The sequence below is a fragment of the Drosophila virilis genome, chromosome 4 (assembly GCF_030788295.1).
Source record: "Drosophila virilis strain 15010-1051.87 chromosome 4, Dvir_AGI_RSII-ME, whole genome shotgun sequence".
In the NCBI taxonomy this organism is placed as follows: domain Eukaryota; kingdom Metazoa; phylum Arthropoda; class Insecta; order Diptera; family Drosophilidae; genus Drosophila; species Drosophila virilis.
In genome coordinates this window covers 1,906,117-1,923,006 of record NC_091546.1, presented here as the reverse complement: position 1 = coordinate 1,923,006, position 16,890 = coordinate 1,906,117, and the positions used below count along the sequence as shown (strand labels likewise).

Below are 16,890 nucleotides of genomic sequence, written 5' to 3'. Positions count from 1 at the left end.
GCTGCTGGATTACTTGGAAAGGTGTGGGCCGAACTCGAGTGGCATTTAGTCCAAGTGCATTGACGCCTACACAATGCCAAATGCCAAATACCAAATACCAAAATGTTGGAATGCGGGGTTTTTCACATGAAAGGGCAACTATCATAAATCACATGACAGCAAAGAGAGAGAGAGAGAGAGAGAGAGAGACAGAGAGAGAGTGAGAGTTGGTCCCTTTTTTGATTTGCACCTGGAACGCTTGTGGGCGACCAGTTCAATGGGTCGACGGTGCAACAAAATTACTCAACAGTTGCTGCCGCCGTTTGTTGCACGCACCATTTGACAAAAGCCGGCCGCCCGTAACTGAAACTGAAACTGAAACTGAAACTGAAACTCTTGAAACATTTTGGTAAATAGCGCGAGGACTCGATGACTTTATTTAATTTTTATTGCACAAAAACAACGGTCGAAAAATGTTTTCCTCTTCATTTTGTCGTTCATTGTCCCGCCATTTGGCACACTCCACATGCAATTTTCTCGGCCATTGTTGCGACGAAATCAAAAATAGTTTCAACAATTTTCCCTTCACAAAAGTGTTGCCGGCAATTGACGCAACTGGACGGACGCAACGCCTGCAATTGCCAAATTGTCTGCCGGAAGCGCACATTTTCATTGTTCTTCTTCAAAACTAACTGCTGGAAAAAGAGAGATTGACGGTTCAACTCTAGCCAGATTTCAATTCAATACAGTTTCAATGTTTTTATAGTCCAGACAATGCCGGGTAATTTCTTTAAGTTATTATTTTATTTTGTTTTACTATTATTATTATTAATTTTTGTATTAATTTTTTTGATAAATATTTAAATACAATTATCTTAATTAATTTTAGAAATTTCCTGCTTTGGTTCATTGTAGCCTCGATTTCTCGCATTAACTGTAACGTTGAACCAGCAAAAGTGAGGTCGTTGGTTCAAACTCAGCACCACTTGAATTTCAATATTTATGTTAATTTATCTAATTATTCAATTTGTTTTTATAAACGTTTTTATATTATTTTCTATTATTTGATTTTATCATTTTATTTTATTATTTATTTACTTATATATTTCCCGCTTTGCTTAATTGAAGAAGAAAGCCTTGAGTTAAGCTGTTTTGTCTCTAGCCCAATTGCAGCATCGCTTGCTCGAGTTAAATATAACAAATAATAATTCAGATATTCTATATAATTATTTAAATTAATGTCAGTTAACAACCCAATCGGAACTAACGAGAACAGGAACTTGGGGCTGAATTGTGACACTGAACACAGCGCGTAGTCAGAGCGAGACTCAAAGTGATGTGCTCGAAAGCTGCAACAATGCCACTTGGCAATTAAAAAGGCAAATTTGCCATTGTCTTAATTTAAATAAATTAAATTTTACGACACTTGCAACAGTTGCAGCAGCAGTTCGATGTGTCTCTCGCCTCTGAGCCTTTAATTGGCTTCATGTGCACCGCCAGCCAAACTGAACACAGTTCTCGTTCTTATCGAGAGTGTGGGAAGCATTTATAGAGTATTTAACGTATTAATCACAAAGATTTTGACAACACGAAAAACGTAATTTAAATATTACAATTTAATGCAAGCTGAATTGAAGCGTTGCGTGTTTTGTGAAAACAGCTTGAGCTCGAGTTCGACTTATTTTATTGTCTTTGCATTCGCTTTAGGTTCCATGTGCAAAATGTTATTCACTAATTAGCACAATATTCTTCTTTTATTTATATTTTATAATGCGCAGGAAGTAGACGCCTGCCAGCCCCCCCAGAGCCCCTGCCCTAGCGTAATATCCACGAACCATAACCAACAATAATCGTAGCTACGCCCATTTCGCACTTGGTTTTCTTTAATGTTCTTCGGTCCCTCTTGATTATTGCAATCATAAAATGTATATTTGTTCGTTTTTTTTTTTTTTTTTTGATGAAGTTTTCTATTAGCACGATTTGTCTGGCGGGCAGGGAGGGGAGAATTCACATTCGCGGTAGCTAGCATTATTTTATTCTATTTTTTCTGTTTATACTTTTTTTTTTTATGTTGGCTTCAACAATGTTCTTAACAAGAGCTGATCGTTTGTGGCATAATGCATAACGCCCCATCTGCCTATAGAATTTTACTGTCAGTTTAAGGCGCACAGTGGGGCAAGTCCAGATGAAAATGTGTACGGAATTTTTGATTCTAGCATTAAATATATTTGTTAGTAGAATTTTAACTTATCTTACCAGATCTGGCCCATTGAAATCGTCTCAAAGCCTGTTAGGCTGAGTTGCCCGAGCGTCGAACCAGCAAGCAGCAAGTCGCTGGCTCAAAGCGAACAGCAATTGTCAGTTTCCCAATTTGTTAATATCTTTTCTCCATAACAATAATCAAAGAACTGGAAAGTGAAGTATATATAGTTTTTGTTTAAGTAGAATTTGGCCAATGTTAACTACATCTGGGCACACTGTGCGGCAATTGCCTAACACTAAATATGAAAAGGGGCATTATGAGGCATTAGCTGAGCGAAGTCGTAATGAAGTAGGTGTTGCTTCTGGCTGCCTCGGCATTAACATTGCCATCAGGTGGCACCACATGGAGCGGGGGTAACGGGAAGCGCATGTGGCACGGCCGTGTGGCAATCACAGAGACATTGGTGCAGCGCATAATGAGGGGGCCACAGCTCGGTCGTAAATGAAATGCACAAATAATATGCAACAAGAGGCGGCCCAAAAGACGCCCACACCCCACCTACCTGTTGTTGCCTGTTGTCAGCCGATGTTGCATGTTGCATGTTGCACGTTGCACGTTTGCGAGTGGCACATGCAAAGTGGCAGCCAGTGACTGGGCGCCACTTTTGCGCTTCGCCAGTCGCAGACACTTCGTTATAAAACAATTGCATATTTTTTCGTAGCTGAAAAAGAACAACAAAAAGCGGCTAAAAGCGGCTAAAAAGAGCTAAAGAAAAAAACGAACCAAATTGCAAAATGCGCTGCGCAATGCAAAAAAGGCGAGCAAAATATTTACAAAACTAATTTATAATTAGTGTTCGGAGGCAAGTCCCCCCCCCCCCCCCCTCTGCTTTACCCCTCCCCTTGAAGTTGTTACAGGAAATGGGAAGTGGGAATTATTGTTGGACTTTGCATGCGCGACCTTTTCGCTATAATTTACAAATTGGCTTTGGCCGAGGCGCGTATCCAGAACCCTGCCCGAAGGTAAAATGCATGCTAATTGCCTGGCATTTTGTTGTTGTTGTTGTTGTTGCTTTTTCATTTCTGCGTTTTTTTTTTTCGAATTGCAGAATAATATTGGCGAGAGAACCTTCTGACAGCCAATGCGAAACACCTGCAGCTATTGACTTTTGCTCGAATATCTCATTTAATTTGATTCTTTGTGGTTTTTTTTTATTCGCGCAATTGCATTCATTAGGCGCACGCAAATGCATTCAGAATCAAACGAGTAATTCACATAATATTCACAAGGTCAACATTGTCCATTGGCAGCACGAGTATTGGGCAAACGTCTATGGTAATAATTGATTAATTTCGACTCACAGCACGTGAGTCACTTTTTTGGCGAGCATTGGTCGATCGTTTTGAATGGAAAATATGATATAACATTTATTAACAATTTATTCAGATCTCTTTCTATTATTTCTTGTAGGAATAGTTTCTTAAAGTTTCTTATCAAAATAATGAACATTTTATCAGTTTCTTCAATATAATACTCATTTTTTATTAATTGTTTTTATATATAAATATTATATAGTAAATATTTTTAATAGATTTAATAATTTTTGTAACAGAATATTTCCTGCCTAGTCTGCATTCTTTACAAAATATTTGTGTGTATTTTATATTATATATACATTTTTTTTTTTTTTGAGAAAATTTGTTACAAATATGTTTCTCAAATTATGCTTATAAAGGAATTAATGTCGATCTCTTCTGCAATTGCTTAGCAACATTTTTTATGGATAAAACAATTTAATTCAATTTTCAAACAAAAGAAACATAAAACATAAAAAATATTTATCAGCAATTTAAATAATAAGCATAATTATAGCTAGTTATTTTTATTTAATAATTTATCAAAAATTATTTAAGAATTTAAAAATGTCTTAATACAAAGTAAATAGTATTAGATAACATCTTGAATTGTGCTTAAGTGCGCCGTGAATTTGAAATGCCAGCACATTTTATAGATCAGCAATTATTATAATTATGATTAGATAGTCTTTAAATTATTCCACAAGCCTGATAAACTGTTTCACATACTTAGTTTGAGACAAGTGCAACATAAATTAAGACAGTAGCTTGTTCAAATAAATATTTTGCTCAAGTATGCAGCTCGCTTCGATAATGCAATTTATGTATGGATAACAGATCCCCCTTCCATCTCCACCCCTCCCCTCCTCCCCCTCTCTGGCGCACTGAGAGAGCAGCCAGAAAACCAGTTGGCGTCCATTCAGATTTAGTGTAAAAATGCAGTCCATGAAATGAAATAAATATGCAAGTAAATGCATGTTGCATATTCATGTCCACAGTTGAGATGCCAACTGTGTGCTGAACTGATAAATTAAACAATCCAAACTTTAAATGCAATTGCATTGCAAATTTGTGGCTAGAAAACGCGACTAGAAAGTCGCCTGCAAATGGCAAATGCGAAATGGCAAATGGGAAATGCGAAATGGGAAATGGCAAATGGAAAATGGCAATGGAAATGCAGCTAAAGACAAAATTTATGCGCTGTACTCGTTAGTTTTGATGTCTTTGATGCCACCTGACAGACGGGTAGGCCAGAGGGGGAGGGGGTTAGGGGGCAGGTTGTGAATATGGGGTGGGGATTAAGCACTTGTTCAGGCAAGATTTAAATGTGACAGGGGAAAGAAGCTTGGCTCAGTTGAACGAAAATTGAATACCCTTAAATTTAATTATAATATCTATTAAGCCAAAAATTTCTATATTAAATAATTGTTACCATTGCAGCTATATAAAATATAGTATATATACAATTGTTGACATTCTTTTAGATATATTCAGAAACTAAAGAGTTTTTCAGACAAAAACTGAAATATTGATTGGTTGTCTCTATGACAGCTTGTCTCAAACTAATATAATTTGATAGTTAGCCGATTCGAGCTGTGCATATAAATATTTGCTTATAACAACAAAAAGAACCTCTGTAGAAAGTTTTATCGACCTAGCTTCAAAACTCGCCGAGTTCACAAAGTCAGCTTAATAGATGTCTGATCTAATCAAAGAATTATAATAAAATCAACAAAAACTAAAATTTTGATCGAAAGTCTCTTTGTCAGCTATATGATATAGTAGGCTGATCGGAGCGGTTCAAATATATTCAGTAAGAGTAATAAAAAGAAACTTAGTCATCCGACTAGCTAGATGGATATATCATATATGGTTTTTTCAACAAGCTGTTTGAAAGGAGCAATAAAAATGTCTCCGTCAGAATGTTACACAATTCTTGACCAGTTATATATACCCTTTATGTGAGGGCATGCGCCATATGTTATACTGGGCCCACGATCCGTCACCTTAAAGCTATAATTCTCGCGTCTTGAGCTGTGCTGCGATAATTAGATGCGCCTCTTTGATAACTCAATGAATATTCACAGTTCTCTGAAGACAGGCAGCCAGTCAGCCAGGCTTTGAGCCTAGAAAGTTAACACTCTGGGAATAGCCCATTGGGGGTCGTGATGTGAAAGCCCAAAAGATTTATGCCTGGCTGGCAAATAGTACAGCTACAAAGTAGCTAATGTCTAGAAGATGTGCACACTTGCCGCATTCTCAAATGCAAATTCGCCAATTCGCACACATAAAACAAACAGCGAAATTCATGTGAAATCGTCATCGTCGTCGTCGTCGTCTCCGTAATTACGGGCAATTTTCCATGAATTTATTAACATTGGCAGCCAAAATGCGGTGCGCAGTTTAAGAGCTGCTTAAGTGCCCCCTTTTTTCCATAACAGCTGATGCCGTGCCACGACAAATCCACCCCCTTCCCCTTCCCCTTTAAGCAAACAGACCATAAATAGTATAAATTTCCACATGACACGCGATGATTATGCACTCTTGAAAGCATGTTAAAGGCGAGGGGGCATCATCAGGCTGCATCTGATACATCATTTGCGTACAGCTGGCAACTCTTAATTACACAAAGCCCCAGCGACAATGATGAGCCAATCCACCCCCCCTTCGCGCGGACCCAGTTCCATTCTCAGTGCCATTCTCAACTGTTTCCAGTTCAAATCGCAGCGCTTTCATTTGGCAAGTGCGACGTCGTCGGCTTTTCATTGATAGCTTCCCCGTTCTCCCAATCTCTCTAAGCCCCTCTCACCCCCCCTCCTCAGACATACTCTCGCTACGCCTCTGTGCATGTTTGATCGTGTGTCATGCTCAGAGCTCATCTGCATGCTCATATCTTCGTCATCTTCGGCTTCAGTTGCTTCAATTGTCCCCTACACAGACCTCGGGTGTTCTGTCTCTGTTTCTTATTAGCTCAAGCCCCCCCCCCCCTTCTCCCCTCCCACTCACCATCTCAAGGGAGGAGGGCCTGGAACTGGTGACTGGGACTCGGTTCGGGTACGGGCCAGCAACTGGGCAATCAGTAGGCAAAAATTCCATGAATTAATTTCAGTTTTGCATGTTGTTATTTATTAAAATTTTATTTTGCGTTTTACTCAAGCCGCGCGCGATTCTCTTTCATAGCTGCCGCTTTTCATGCCACTGTTTATGCCCTCTGTCTAGTCTGTGAGTGTGTCTGTGTGTGTGTACTCTGAGCTAGTTATTTTTCATAATTTTTTTGTGATTCTTATCATTGAGCTGCCAGTGTTTGTTGTGGGATGTTTCTGCATTGCACAAAACACTGAAGAACAAAAATTATGCCACAAAATAAAATATTTATATAAAATAAGAATCTATAAATAAACCACAGAGAAATGGCATTAAAATCTGAACCCCCATTTTTTGGTCGAAATTCATGTCCAAAGCTTACCCCGAAATTCGTATATAGACCTGGGTCAAAATTTCCCATCTCCATAACTCGGTCAAATCTCATCAGATTTTCACGAGGTTTGGCTTTTTATTCATGGTTTTCCCTCTATATTAATTTGGCATTAAAGTATGAATACCTATTTTTTGGTCGAAATTCATGTCCAAATCTTACCCCAAGATTCGTATATAGACATGGGTCGTAATTTCAAATCCCCATAACTCGGTCAAATCTCATCAGATTTTCACGAGGTTTGGTTTTTATTCATGGTTTTCCCTCTATATTAATCTGGCATTAAAATATGAACACCCATTTTTTGGTCGAATTCATGTCGAAATCCTACCCCGAGATTCGTATGTAGACATGGGTCAAAATTTCCCATCTCCATAACTCGGTCAAATTTCATCAGATTTTCACAAGGTTTGGTTTTTATTCATGGTTTTCCCTCTATATTAATTTGGCATTAAAGTCTGAATACCTATTTTTTGGTCGAAATTCATGTCCAAATCTTACCCCAAGATTCGTATATAGACATGGGTCGTAATTTCAAATCCCCATAACTCGGTCAAATCTCATCAGATTTTCACGAGGTTTGGTTTTTATTCATGGTTTTCCCTCTTTATTAATCTGACATTAAAATCTGAACACCCATTTTTTGGTCGATATTCATGTCCAAACCCTACCCCGAGATTCGTATGTAGACATGGGTCAAAATTTCCCGTATCCATAACTCGGTCAAATCTCTTCAGATTTTCACGAGGTTTGGCTTTTTATTCATGGTTTTCCCTCTTTATTAATCTGGCATTAAAATCTGAACACCCATTTTTTGGTCGAAATTCATGTCCAAATCCTACCCCGAGATTCGTATGTAGACATGGGTCAAAATTTCCCATATCCATAACTCGGTCAAATCTCATCAGATTTTCACGAGGTTTGGTTTTTTATTCATGGTTTTCCCTCTATATTAATCTGGCATTAAAACCTGAATACCTATTTTCTGGTCGAAATTCATGTCCAAATCTTACCCCGAGATTCGTATATAGACATGGGTCAAAATTTCCCATATCCATAACTCGGTCAAATCTCATCAGATTTTCACGAGGTTTGGTTTTTTATTCATGGTTTTCCCTCTATATTAATTTGGCATTAAAGTCTGAATACCTATTTTTTGGTCGAAATTCATGTCCAAATCTTTCTCCGAGATTCGTATATAGACATGGGTCAAAATTTCCCATCTCCATAACTCGGTCAAATTTCATCAGATTTTCAAGAGGGTTGGCTTTTTATTCATGGTTTTCCCTCTATATTAATTTGGCATTAAAGTCTGAATACCTATTTTTTGGTCGAAATTCATGTCCAAATCTTACCCCGAGATTCGTATATAGACATGGGTCAAAACTTCCCATCCCCACAACACAAAACTTCCCTCCCCCATAACTCGGCAAATCACGTTTACAGGATCCTCGTCCCATTGAAAAAGGCCTTGTTAAAATTTCTTTGATAATTATTTACTTTTTTATTAATTTTTTTAATAAATTTTCATTTTTATACATTTTAAAATTCTATTAGTACAAGTTTTAATATATATTTTTGCCTTCTCTTTTGTTTAGTTTTTATAATTTACAATTACAAATGTGTGTGTTTCTGATAAATTCAATTGGTTTTCTGTTACAAGTTTCATATTTTTTTATATAGTATATTTAAATTTAAATTAAAATGTTTTTTAATTTCTTGAATTGTTAGTTTGCTTGCCCATAACATACAAAGTACTGCTAAATATTAATTTATTTATTGTTTTTGTTTTTTGTTGTTGTTTAGTTTTTGTTTAAATTAAAATTAAAAATCATTCAATTGATTATCACAGTATTCACGAAAAAATAAATATGCTTAAAAGTTGGTTTTATGAATTTTTAAAATATTTCTTTTTCATGTTTTTATTATTTTGTTAGTGAAATTATTCGCTAGAAACTGTTTTTTACTGACTTGAATCTACACAGAAAGACGTCTTAGGCTAAACTTTACTTAAATATTAATCATACGCCGTGTAGAACCGGATATTTTTATTTCCAAAAATTGAATACATATGCCCACAGTGCGCGCACAGTGGGCAATTGCATGAAATTTTTGGCGTAAAATGTTGGTGTTCAAGTGAACAAGTTCCAGTTCACAGGCAACGTTCACTTGAGCAGCGACATTTTTGCGCTACTTTTCTTATGCAAGTATTTCTTTTATATATATATATATATATATATATATATATATATATATATATTTAATTTGTTATAATAAATACCAATAATAGTTAACATAAAACAAAACACAGAGCCACATGCGTGTGTATGTGTGTGGGTGTGCGTGTGTGTGTGCGTGTGTGTGATTGGTTCTTGAAACCGAATCATAGTTAAAATTTATGCTAATATTTGATGTGTTTTGCGACTTTGAACCTGCAAAGAAGAGCAAAGATAAGGGAAAATTTAGTTAGAAAAAATATGTAAAATATGTGAAGAAGTATTTAGGTAAATTTAAAAAAAAGAATATAAAAATTAAATGAAAACTATTTCAAATACAAAAAAAAAATTATTTGAATACAAAATATATATTTTAATAATATAAAATTATTTTTAAATTATTTTTTATTAATTGATTGTATATACTTTTTTTACTTTTCGAGTTTTTTTTTATAAACAATTATGACTACAATTTTTCTATTTCAAATATTTGTTAAAAAATGTTCTTTGGAACCATTTTCTTGAACTAGTTCATCTGTAAAAAGTTTCTGTATGCTTACTCATATGTGAAATTGAACTAGTTCTTGGTTCAACTTCTCATAATATACACTATGTGAAAAGCTAATGGAAAACATGTAACAGAACAGAACAGAAAAGTAATATTTGCTTTTCAATTGTCTCGAATGTTTTAAAGGTATTATATATCATATAATATTATATTATATATTATCTGTATTATTTTTATATATTATATATTATATTATATAATATATCATACAATTATATATTAATTTGTTACTCACCTGCTTCTAGTTAGTTAAGCTGTGCGCTTTGTTTTTTATGGTCTGCGCACATTGCACTGTCTGTGTCCCAATCTTAGAGTTGCGATTTTGCCACTGGCCGCCAGCTCTAGTGGAGCATGTAGGGCGACTCGTCATCGTCGGCGCCCGTGGGGCTGTCGAGCGAGGGATTGATGCGCTTCTCTTTCTGGCGGCGATTGCAGAACCAGACGCGCACCACCTCCTTCTCCATGCCGAGGCGATCGGCCAGCTGGCTGATCTCCTCGGAGGTGGGTTTCTGGTTGGCCATAAAGGCCTTCTCCAGAGCACCGCGAATCGTGGTCTCAATCGAGGTGCGCTTCTTGCGCCGCCTTCCAATGATCTCCGGCGTGCTGACCGTCGCCTGCAGCGCGGCCGGATCGAAGACGCCGCCGGTGGCCTGAATGGTGCGATCAGCATCGTCCAGCCATTTTTGCAGCAGCGGCTTCAGCTTGCACATGTTCTTGAAGCTGAGATTGAGAGCCTCGAAGCGCGAGATGGTCGTCTGGGAGAAATCGTTGCCATAGAGCTTGCCCATGGCCAGGCCGACATCGCCCTGGGTGAAGCCGAGCTTAATGCGACGCTGTTTGAACGTCTTGGCGAACTGCTCCAGCTCCTCCAGATCGGTGGTCTCCTCCGGCGAGGGCTCGCCCGCGGCACGCGCCGCCGCCGCGCTGGCCACAGTCTTCGGCTGCGGCGTCTGGCTGTGATTGTGATTGTGGGTGCCGCTGGTGGGCGTGCTGGGCGTAAGCATGCCGCTCAGCTTAAGGCTGGCCGCCGAATTGGGCGGCGTTATCTGCAGCGGATGATGCGACGCCTGCTGCGACTGCGGCGAGCTGGCCGGACTGCGCACCGGCGCCGGACTGCGTGCATGTGGCGTCGAGCTGCGCGGCTGCAGCAGCGGCGATTTGCAGAGCGAGAGCGATTCCTGCTGCTTCTGCAGCGCCTGCAGCTGCTGCGTGGCCTGGGCCAGTGCCTGCATCTGGCTCTGCATGAGGAACTGGGCCGCGGCCACCTGTGTGGCCAGCGCGGGATCGTCCTGCGGCAGGCCCAGCGAGCCGCTCCGCAGCAGCTCCATGTAGCTATTGAATTGCTGCTGTAGCGCCACCTGCCGCTGCTGCAGCAGCTGCTGGAACTGGGCGAAGTCCTGCGGCGAAATGGAGCCCGCCAGCAGCGGATTGTTCAGCCCGAGGCCAGCGGCCGCGGCGAATTGCGCCTGCGGCGAGGACAGCCCGGGCAGTGCGAGCAGCGGCTGCATGCCGCTGGCCACGCTCGTGGCGACGGCTGCCGCTGCCGCCGCCGCTGCTGCCATTGTGGTGGGCGTACCCACGTTGGGTGGCAGCACGGGCGAAATGGGCGGCGGCGCCGCTAACTGACTGGGAGGCGTGGCAGCCGTCGATTTAACCGAATTCGCCGGCGACTGAGTGCTGTGTCGCGAATTGTCGCTGGTCAGATTGAGAGCGCCGCCATTGGCATCATCGTAATCCTCGTCCGGCTGCTCCAGCTTGTACACCTGCTGCTGCTGCTGCTGCTGATGGTGATGGTGATTCGTGTGGTGATTCGTGTGATGCTGGTAATGGTGCGCCGGATGCGGCTGCATTGCGAGCAGCTGTCGCTTCGCCTGCTGCAGCGACAGGGCCGGACTCAGGGGCGATCGACAGCGATCGCTGGAGGTGCCCACGCTCGAGTTGTTGTCATCGCAATCCGAAGCTGCAATGCGGGGAGAGAGGAAGAGAAATATTGCAGAAATTGTTTATGTCTGAAGGGGGGAATGCAAATTGGGGCAGAGCTAAATGCATGCTGGGAATTTGAGGGAAATTGAGCTAGTTCGAGATTATCAAAAGGCATTTGAAGAACTTCTGAAACAATTTGCAAAACAAACTGCAAAATGGTTTATAGGTATAATGGAATAATTTATATTGTTATAGAAGATAGAAAAAAAAAGTTCCATTAAGAGAACTGGTTCTATTGGAACACAAAGAAAGCTCAAAATGGATCTAGCTCAAATTTAACACATTTTTAGTCTACGAATAACTAGTTCTAATAACCCACTGTGAACTATTTCTTAGAAAGCAGCATGCATGATCAATAAAGAACTAGTTCATGCAGAGCAACCATGTGAGAGCAAAATGAACTGCTACTAGTGGATCACCATGTAGAACTATAAAGAACTAGTTCACATGAAAGCTCTGTATGACAAAGAATCCATCAGCGACCTCTGCAGCTTTTCTGAAACCCTTTCTCTAGCTAAAGAAAATACCACTCACAACTCCTTAAAAAAAAAAAAACTATTTACGAATCGATTAAAGACATCGAAGCCCGCCTCCGCCCCCGCTCTACCAAATTAAACATCTACTAAACACCCCATCAACCCAGGCCGGAATGTCCTTTGCATAACTTTAGCATAGACCGGAATGTGTTTGCATAATTTTCGATACAATTTCATAGTCCGTTGGCTTTTGTTGTGGGTGAAAGGCTTTTTCGGGCCCACACAAGCGTGGCTCGTATTATGCGCGGAGGGTTCTCTTTAGCCACCCAGGCGCGCCCCTCCCACAACCCGCCTCCCTCATAGTTTACATAGTTAGTTTACCTTTCGGCCACATACGTTGCGCAACAGTAGATCAAATGGAATTCTCGTGTTTTCTTTTCATTTTGGCTGCTGCTCTCGAGTGCCATTTTAGCATTTCAAATGCTGCGGCCAGCGATTTGTATAAATTTGCTATTTCTATGCATTTTATTTGCACAAAGGCGTAGTCAATGAGGGTAAGCGGGGAAGGGGGGGGGGGACCACTCAATTGATTTGCAATAATATTTAAATGCGTCAGTTCATTTTTTTTTTTTTTTAGGCTAAACTTTTGCCCGACAATCAAAAGTTGCAAACCCTTTTCAAAGACAGCCCCTTTGAAGTAGAGCCCCAACCCCCTTCTCATACACTCTTCTATTAAAATCTCAATTGTGGCATTTCGGTTTTGCCAATTTCCCATGGCCACATCCTGGCAACCAACTGGTCAGTCAGCTGTGTCCAGTCGCAGGCCCAACAACAACAACAACAACAAGAGCAATTTTTGCATATGTTTGGCCACAGAGGAGGCTACTTTATGACTTGTGGCTCCGGCTGGTGGTGGTGGATGCTACGTGAATTTGATGACTTATTCGAACGAGTGGGTGCCTTACAGTCATCTGCTGCTGCGGCTGCTGCGGCAGAGTAAATTTCTGTTAAGGCTACGTGCGGCCATTTGCTATTCAGATGATGTGCAAATTCGATTTGTATGTGTTGTGTGAAGAACTGAACGCAGTGGCTTAGGCAAAGCATTTAACGGGGGTTATTAGCTGCTAAAATATATAACAAAAATTTGGTTTATCTAGCTCAAGGAACAGCTGAGTTACTAAAGGTTTGTCTAACTAGGGCTAGTACTTCACAGTGAAAAATTGATAATTGAAGTGTTGTCTAAATTATAGTGCAAATTGCAGGTTGATATCTTTTCCAGAAGTCGAGTTACAATAGTTAGTTTTGTTATTAAGAGAGATATCAAGCCGGAAATAATTTGTAGAGAAAAATAAAGGTTCCTTCTGTAGCTAAGGTAGTTGTGTAGTTATGCCCCCCTTTAAGGGACGCCTCTGCTTTTTTGGCCAGCCAATAAAAAAGCCAAATGGTCAGTTTGACTTGCACACATACGTCCACAGCTCCCACACTCGTGCATAACGGCATAATTTTTGCATAAAATATATGTAAATATGTGTTCATTCGGTAGCAAAAAGAAAAAATAAAACGAAAAAAGGGAGCGCAAGAAATCACAGCAACTGGGTACCACACACACACACACACACACACAAGCACACACATGTGAGAATTCAAATCAAGCGAAATGCTGTCAATAATATAAAAGAGAAGAAAAAAAAAAAAAAGGTCCAGGAACTCTGGACCCTGGACCAAGCCGTGACTAACGAAGTTCGGAACGTGGGCGTGCTAAATATACATATGCATGGTATTTGATAAAGATGATGATGATGATGATGATGATGTTGTTGTCGATGATGATGATGATAATGATGATGACGATGTTGTTGCCATGAAATTTGTAAAGTGTGAATTGCAAATTTAACGCAGTTCAGACACACAAAATAACGAGCTATGAATAATAATGCGCAGCCATGAATACCAAAAAGTCAAATTTAAACAAGTATCTATCTAAAGATAGATCCCTGCTCGTGGGCAATTAGTTTACGCCCCGACAATTTCGATGACAACCCTAGAGCAGACAATTGGCCACGCCTCCAAATGACACTGACAATTGTCACCTAATGCACGCGCACTCAAGAAGCTGTTAAACCAGAAAGGCAGCAAAACCATTTAATAAGACATCAAAATCAACTTAAAGATATAGCCAGAGTTACCCCCACCACTTTGCCGCACTCAGCCCTACTAAATCAGAGGCTCGTGTGCGACAAAAGTTTTGACAGCCATTGTTGAGTTACAGTTCCCCTAACTTCGCACAATGCGTAACCCTAGCCCTAACCCTAAATAGACATTGAGATTGGAAATGGAAACCCTGAGCCCTAACCCTGGGCACAGCGCGTGGCCGGCGAGCGCGCAGTTCTGATTGCAAGGGTTGCTTCGGCAGCTCGAGCCTCGAACCTCGCATTTTCCAATCGTATTTTATTGTCTCATCTTTGGGCAGATGTTACGGAAAAATATGTTTTCCAAGTGGACAAATCCTAAATGCTCGGACAACAGCTGATGCCGCGACTTGCCCCCTAATGGAACTTCGGCTTCGGTTGCGACTTTAAAGAGCTGAAAATGTATTCAAGTAAAGCACTTACCGTTCGATTGCAGCGGCGAAGGCGAACGCGACAGTCGGCTGATATCTGCAAGAGAGAGAGAGAGAGAGAGAGATGCATCGGTTAGTCGTGGAAAACTTCTTAATTTTAGGCAGCCAGCAGCAGGCGACAGCACGTTTCAGGCATAAACTGGGCAAATTTAAAAGGAATGCAACAGAGAGGGAGGGAGAGGAGTGGAAACTGAATCGATATTCGATACGTTTTAGCTAACTGACCAAATGGCCGCAGACAGGACACGCTGCTGCATTAAAGGATATTTTTATGGCCAGCACCTGGTGCACACTGTCTGTAGCCCCCCCTTCATTCCTCCCTCTACCCCTTCTCCACACACAATTTGAATTTGTACATATTTCGTTGAGTGCATTTTATGGCCACAATTGGGGCGCGTCCTCGACTCAACTCGGTCTCTGCTGGCTAATTTATGAGTCTGAGATCGATTGGAAGCAAAATGTCTGTTGCATGCAACTCGTTTTTAGCAACATTTTAGTGCGGCATTTTTTATGGTAATCGAATGACTATACGAAGGTTTTTCCGGGCAGAAAGGAAAAACGTGAATGTAACTAATCTAGGTCTATACGAAATTCAAATAAAATGTAGTCTCATGACAGACAAAGCATAATGTTTGAATAATAGAAGAGATCTTATTATGCGACATCTTGAAAATGTAGAGCTAATCATAACTCGAGAACTATATTAGCTAGTTAAACAGACTTTGGTATGCAGCTTCTCTTAGACTATACACAAGTTTTCTCCTCAGCATTTTCTATATATCCGCTATAGAAACCGAGTTATAATCGAATGTATTCCGCTTATTAAAGCAACTTCTATCGTATCTGAGCGATTCCTTTAACAATCCTATTTATTACAACAAGAATGACAATTTTCTTGCTGCCATAAATTCCGACTAGGTGATTTGTTAATTCGAAAGAGTTCTTATCGAGTGCTCATAAAGTAAACGCCGTTAATCTTTTTTGGCCAAGTGTGGGCATAAATTAGCCTGAATGGGCCAGGGAATGGCCACAGAGCGTGTTTTTCTTAATAAAAAAGATTATGTATTTTATTATATATACATAAATATATACAATCTGGAGTGTCTTATATAATATTAAGGTGCGTGGATTCTTTTCAGAGATCTTTCAGATATTTCTGATGCAATTAAATTTGGGATCGCTCAGATATGAGCCATTTTCGGTTGTAACTCGACTTCTATATAGAGTATATAGAAAGTGTCAATGAAAAAATTTGTATATACTCTACAAGAAGCTGCATACCAAAGTCGGTTCATCTAACTTCAATAGTTCTCGAGTTATGCTTAGTTCAGTTTTACATTTCTCCCAAGATGTTGCCCAACTGTTGTCACACACACACACACACACACACACACGCACTTCTGGCACACTTTTCTCTCGCCTTTTCGTTGACTAATTAAGCGACAACTGTTGTTGTTGTTGTTGTTGTTGCTGCCACACTTCAGCAGCAATTCAAGAACTCGTCCACTCAAGTGGCAACCGAAAAAGTAGAAGGAGAAGGAAAGAGATCTCAGATCTATGCCGATATGTGGCATATGTGCCGTGAAAACGTGTATGCCTGCGCCTTGGACCTACCCCTGCCCCACCGAGCTGCCACTGACCCTGCCACGTACCCCTACCCCTACCCCGTGCCGTTGCCTGAGCTAACCCAATCAAGGCGCTGGCACTTAAGGCCTCGGCGAGCCAAACTAATTTTCAACAGCAACAAAAACTGCGCGTTAAAATGCCACATAAATTATGCAGCCCATTTTGAAAAGCCACCCCCGCTGCCAGCAGGGCGAAGGGGGCGAGGGGAGTGGATGGAACGCGTGCCGCGCAGCGAGTCAAAAACTGCGGAAAATCGGAAAAGCGCAACATTTGACGAAAAACGAATTAAAAATTTCGAGGCCAAAAATTTGAACAAATGCAAAAACCACAGACGAAAAACGCAGCGGGTAACTTTAAATGAGAGAGAGCGAGAGAGAAAGAGAGTGGGA

At 40.5% G+C, this 16,890-nt stretch overlaps 1 protein-coding gene across 2 annotated transcripts in view; it reads right to left on the bottom strand.

The window, feature by feature from the left end:
* Positions 1-8,576: 8,576 nt before the first annotated feature.
* Positions 8,577-16,890, bottom strand: part of nub (nubbin) — a 58,761-nt gene continuing 50,447 nt past the window's right edge. The window contains exons 4-6 of one of the 2 annotated variants that reach the window (XM_032438787.2): positions 14,868-14,912; positions 10,032-11,756; positions 8,577-9,444 (exon numbers count right to left, since the gene is read on the bottom strand). In XM_032438787.2, coding sequence (XP_032294678.1) covers positions 10,138-11,756; positions 14,868-14,912 — 1,664 coding nt within the window. In that variant the 3' untranslated portion in view covers positions 8,577-9,444; positions 10,032-10,137. The remainder of the gene's footprint in view (positions 9,445-10,031; positions 11,757-14,867; positions 14,913-16,890) is intronic. The other variant, XM_002059181.4, reaches the window with a different exon arrangement.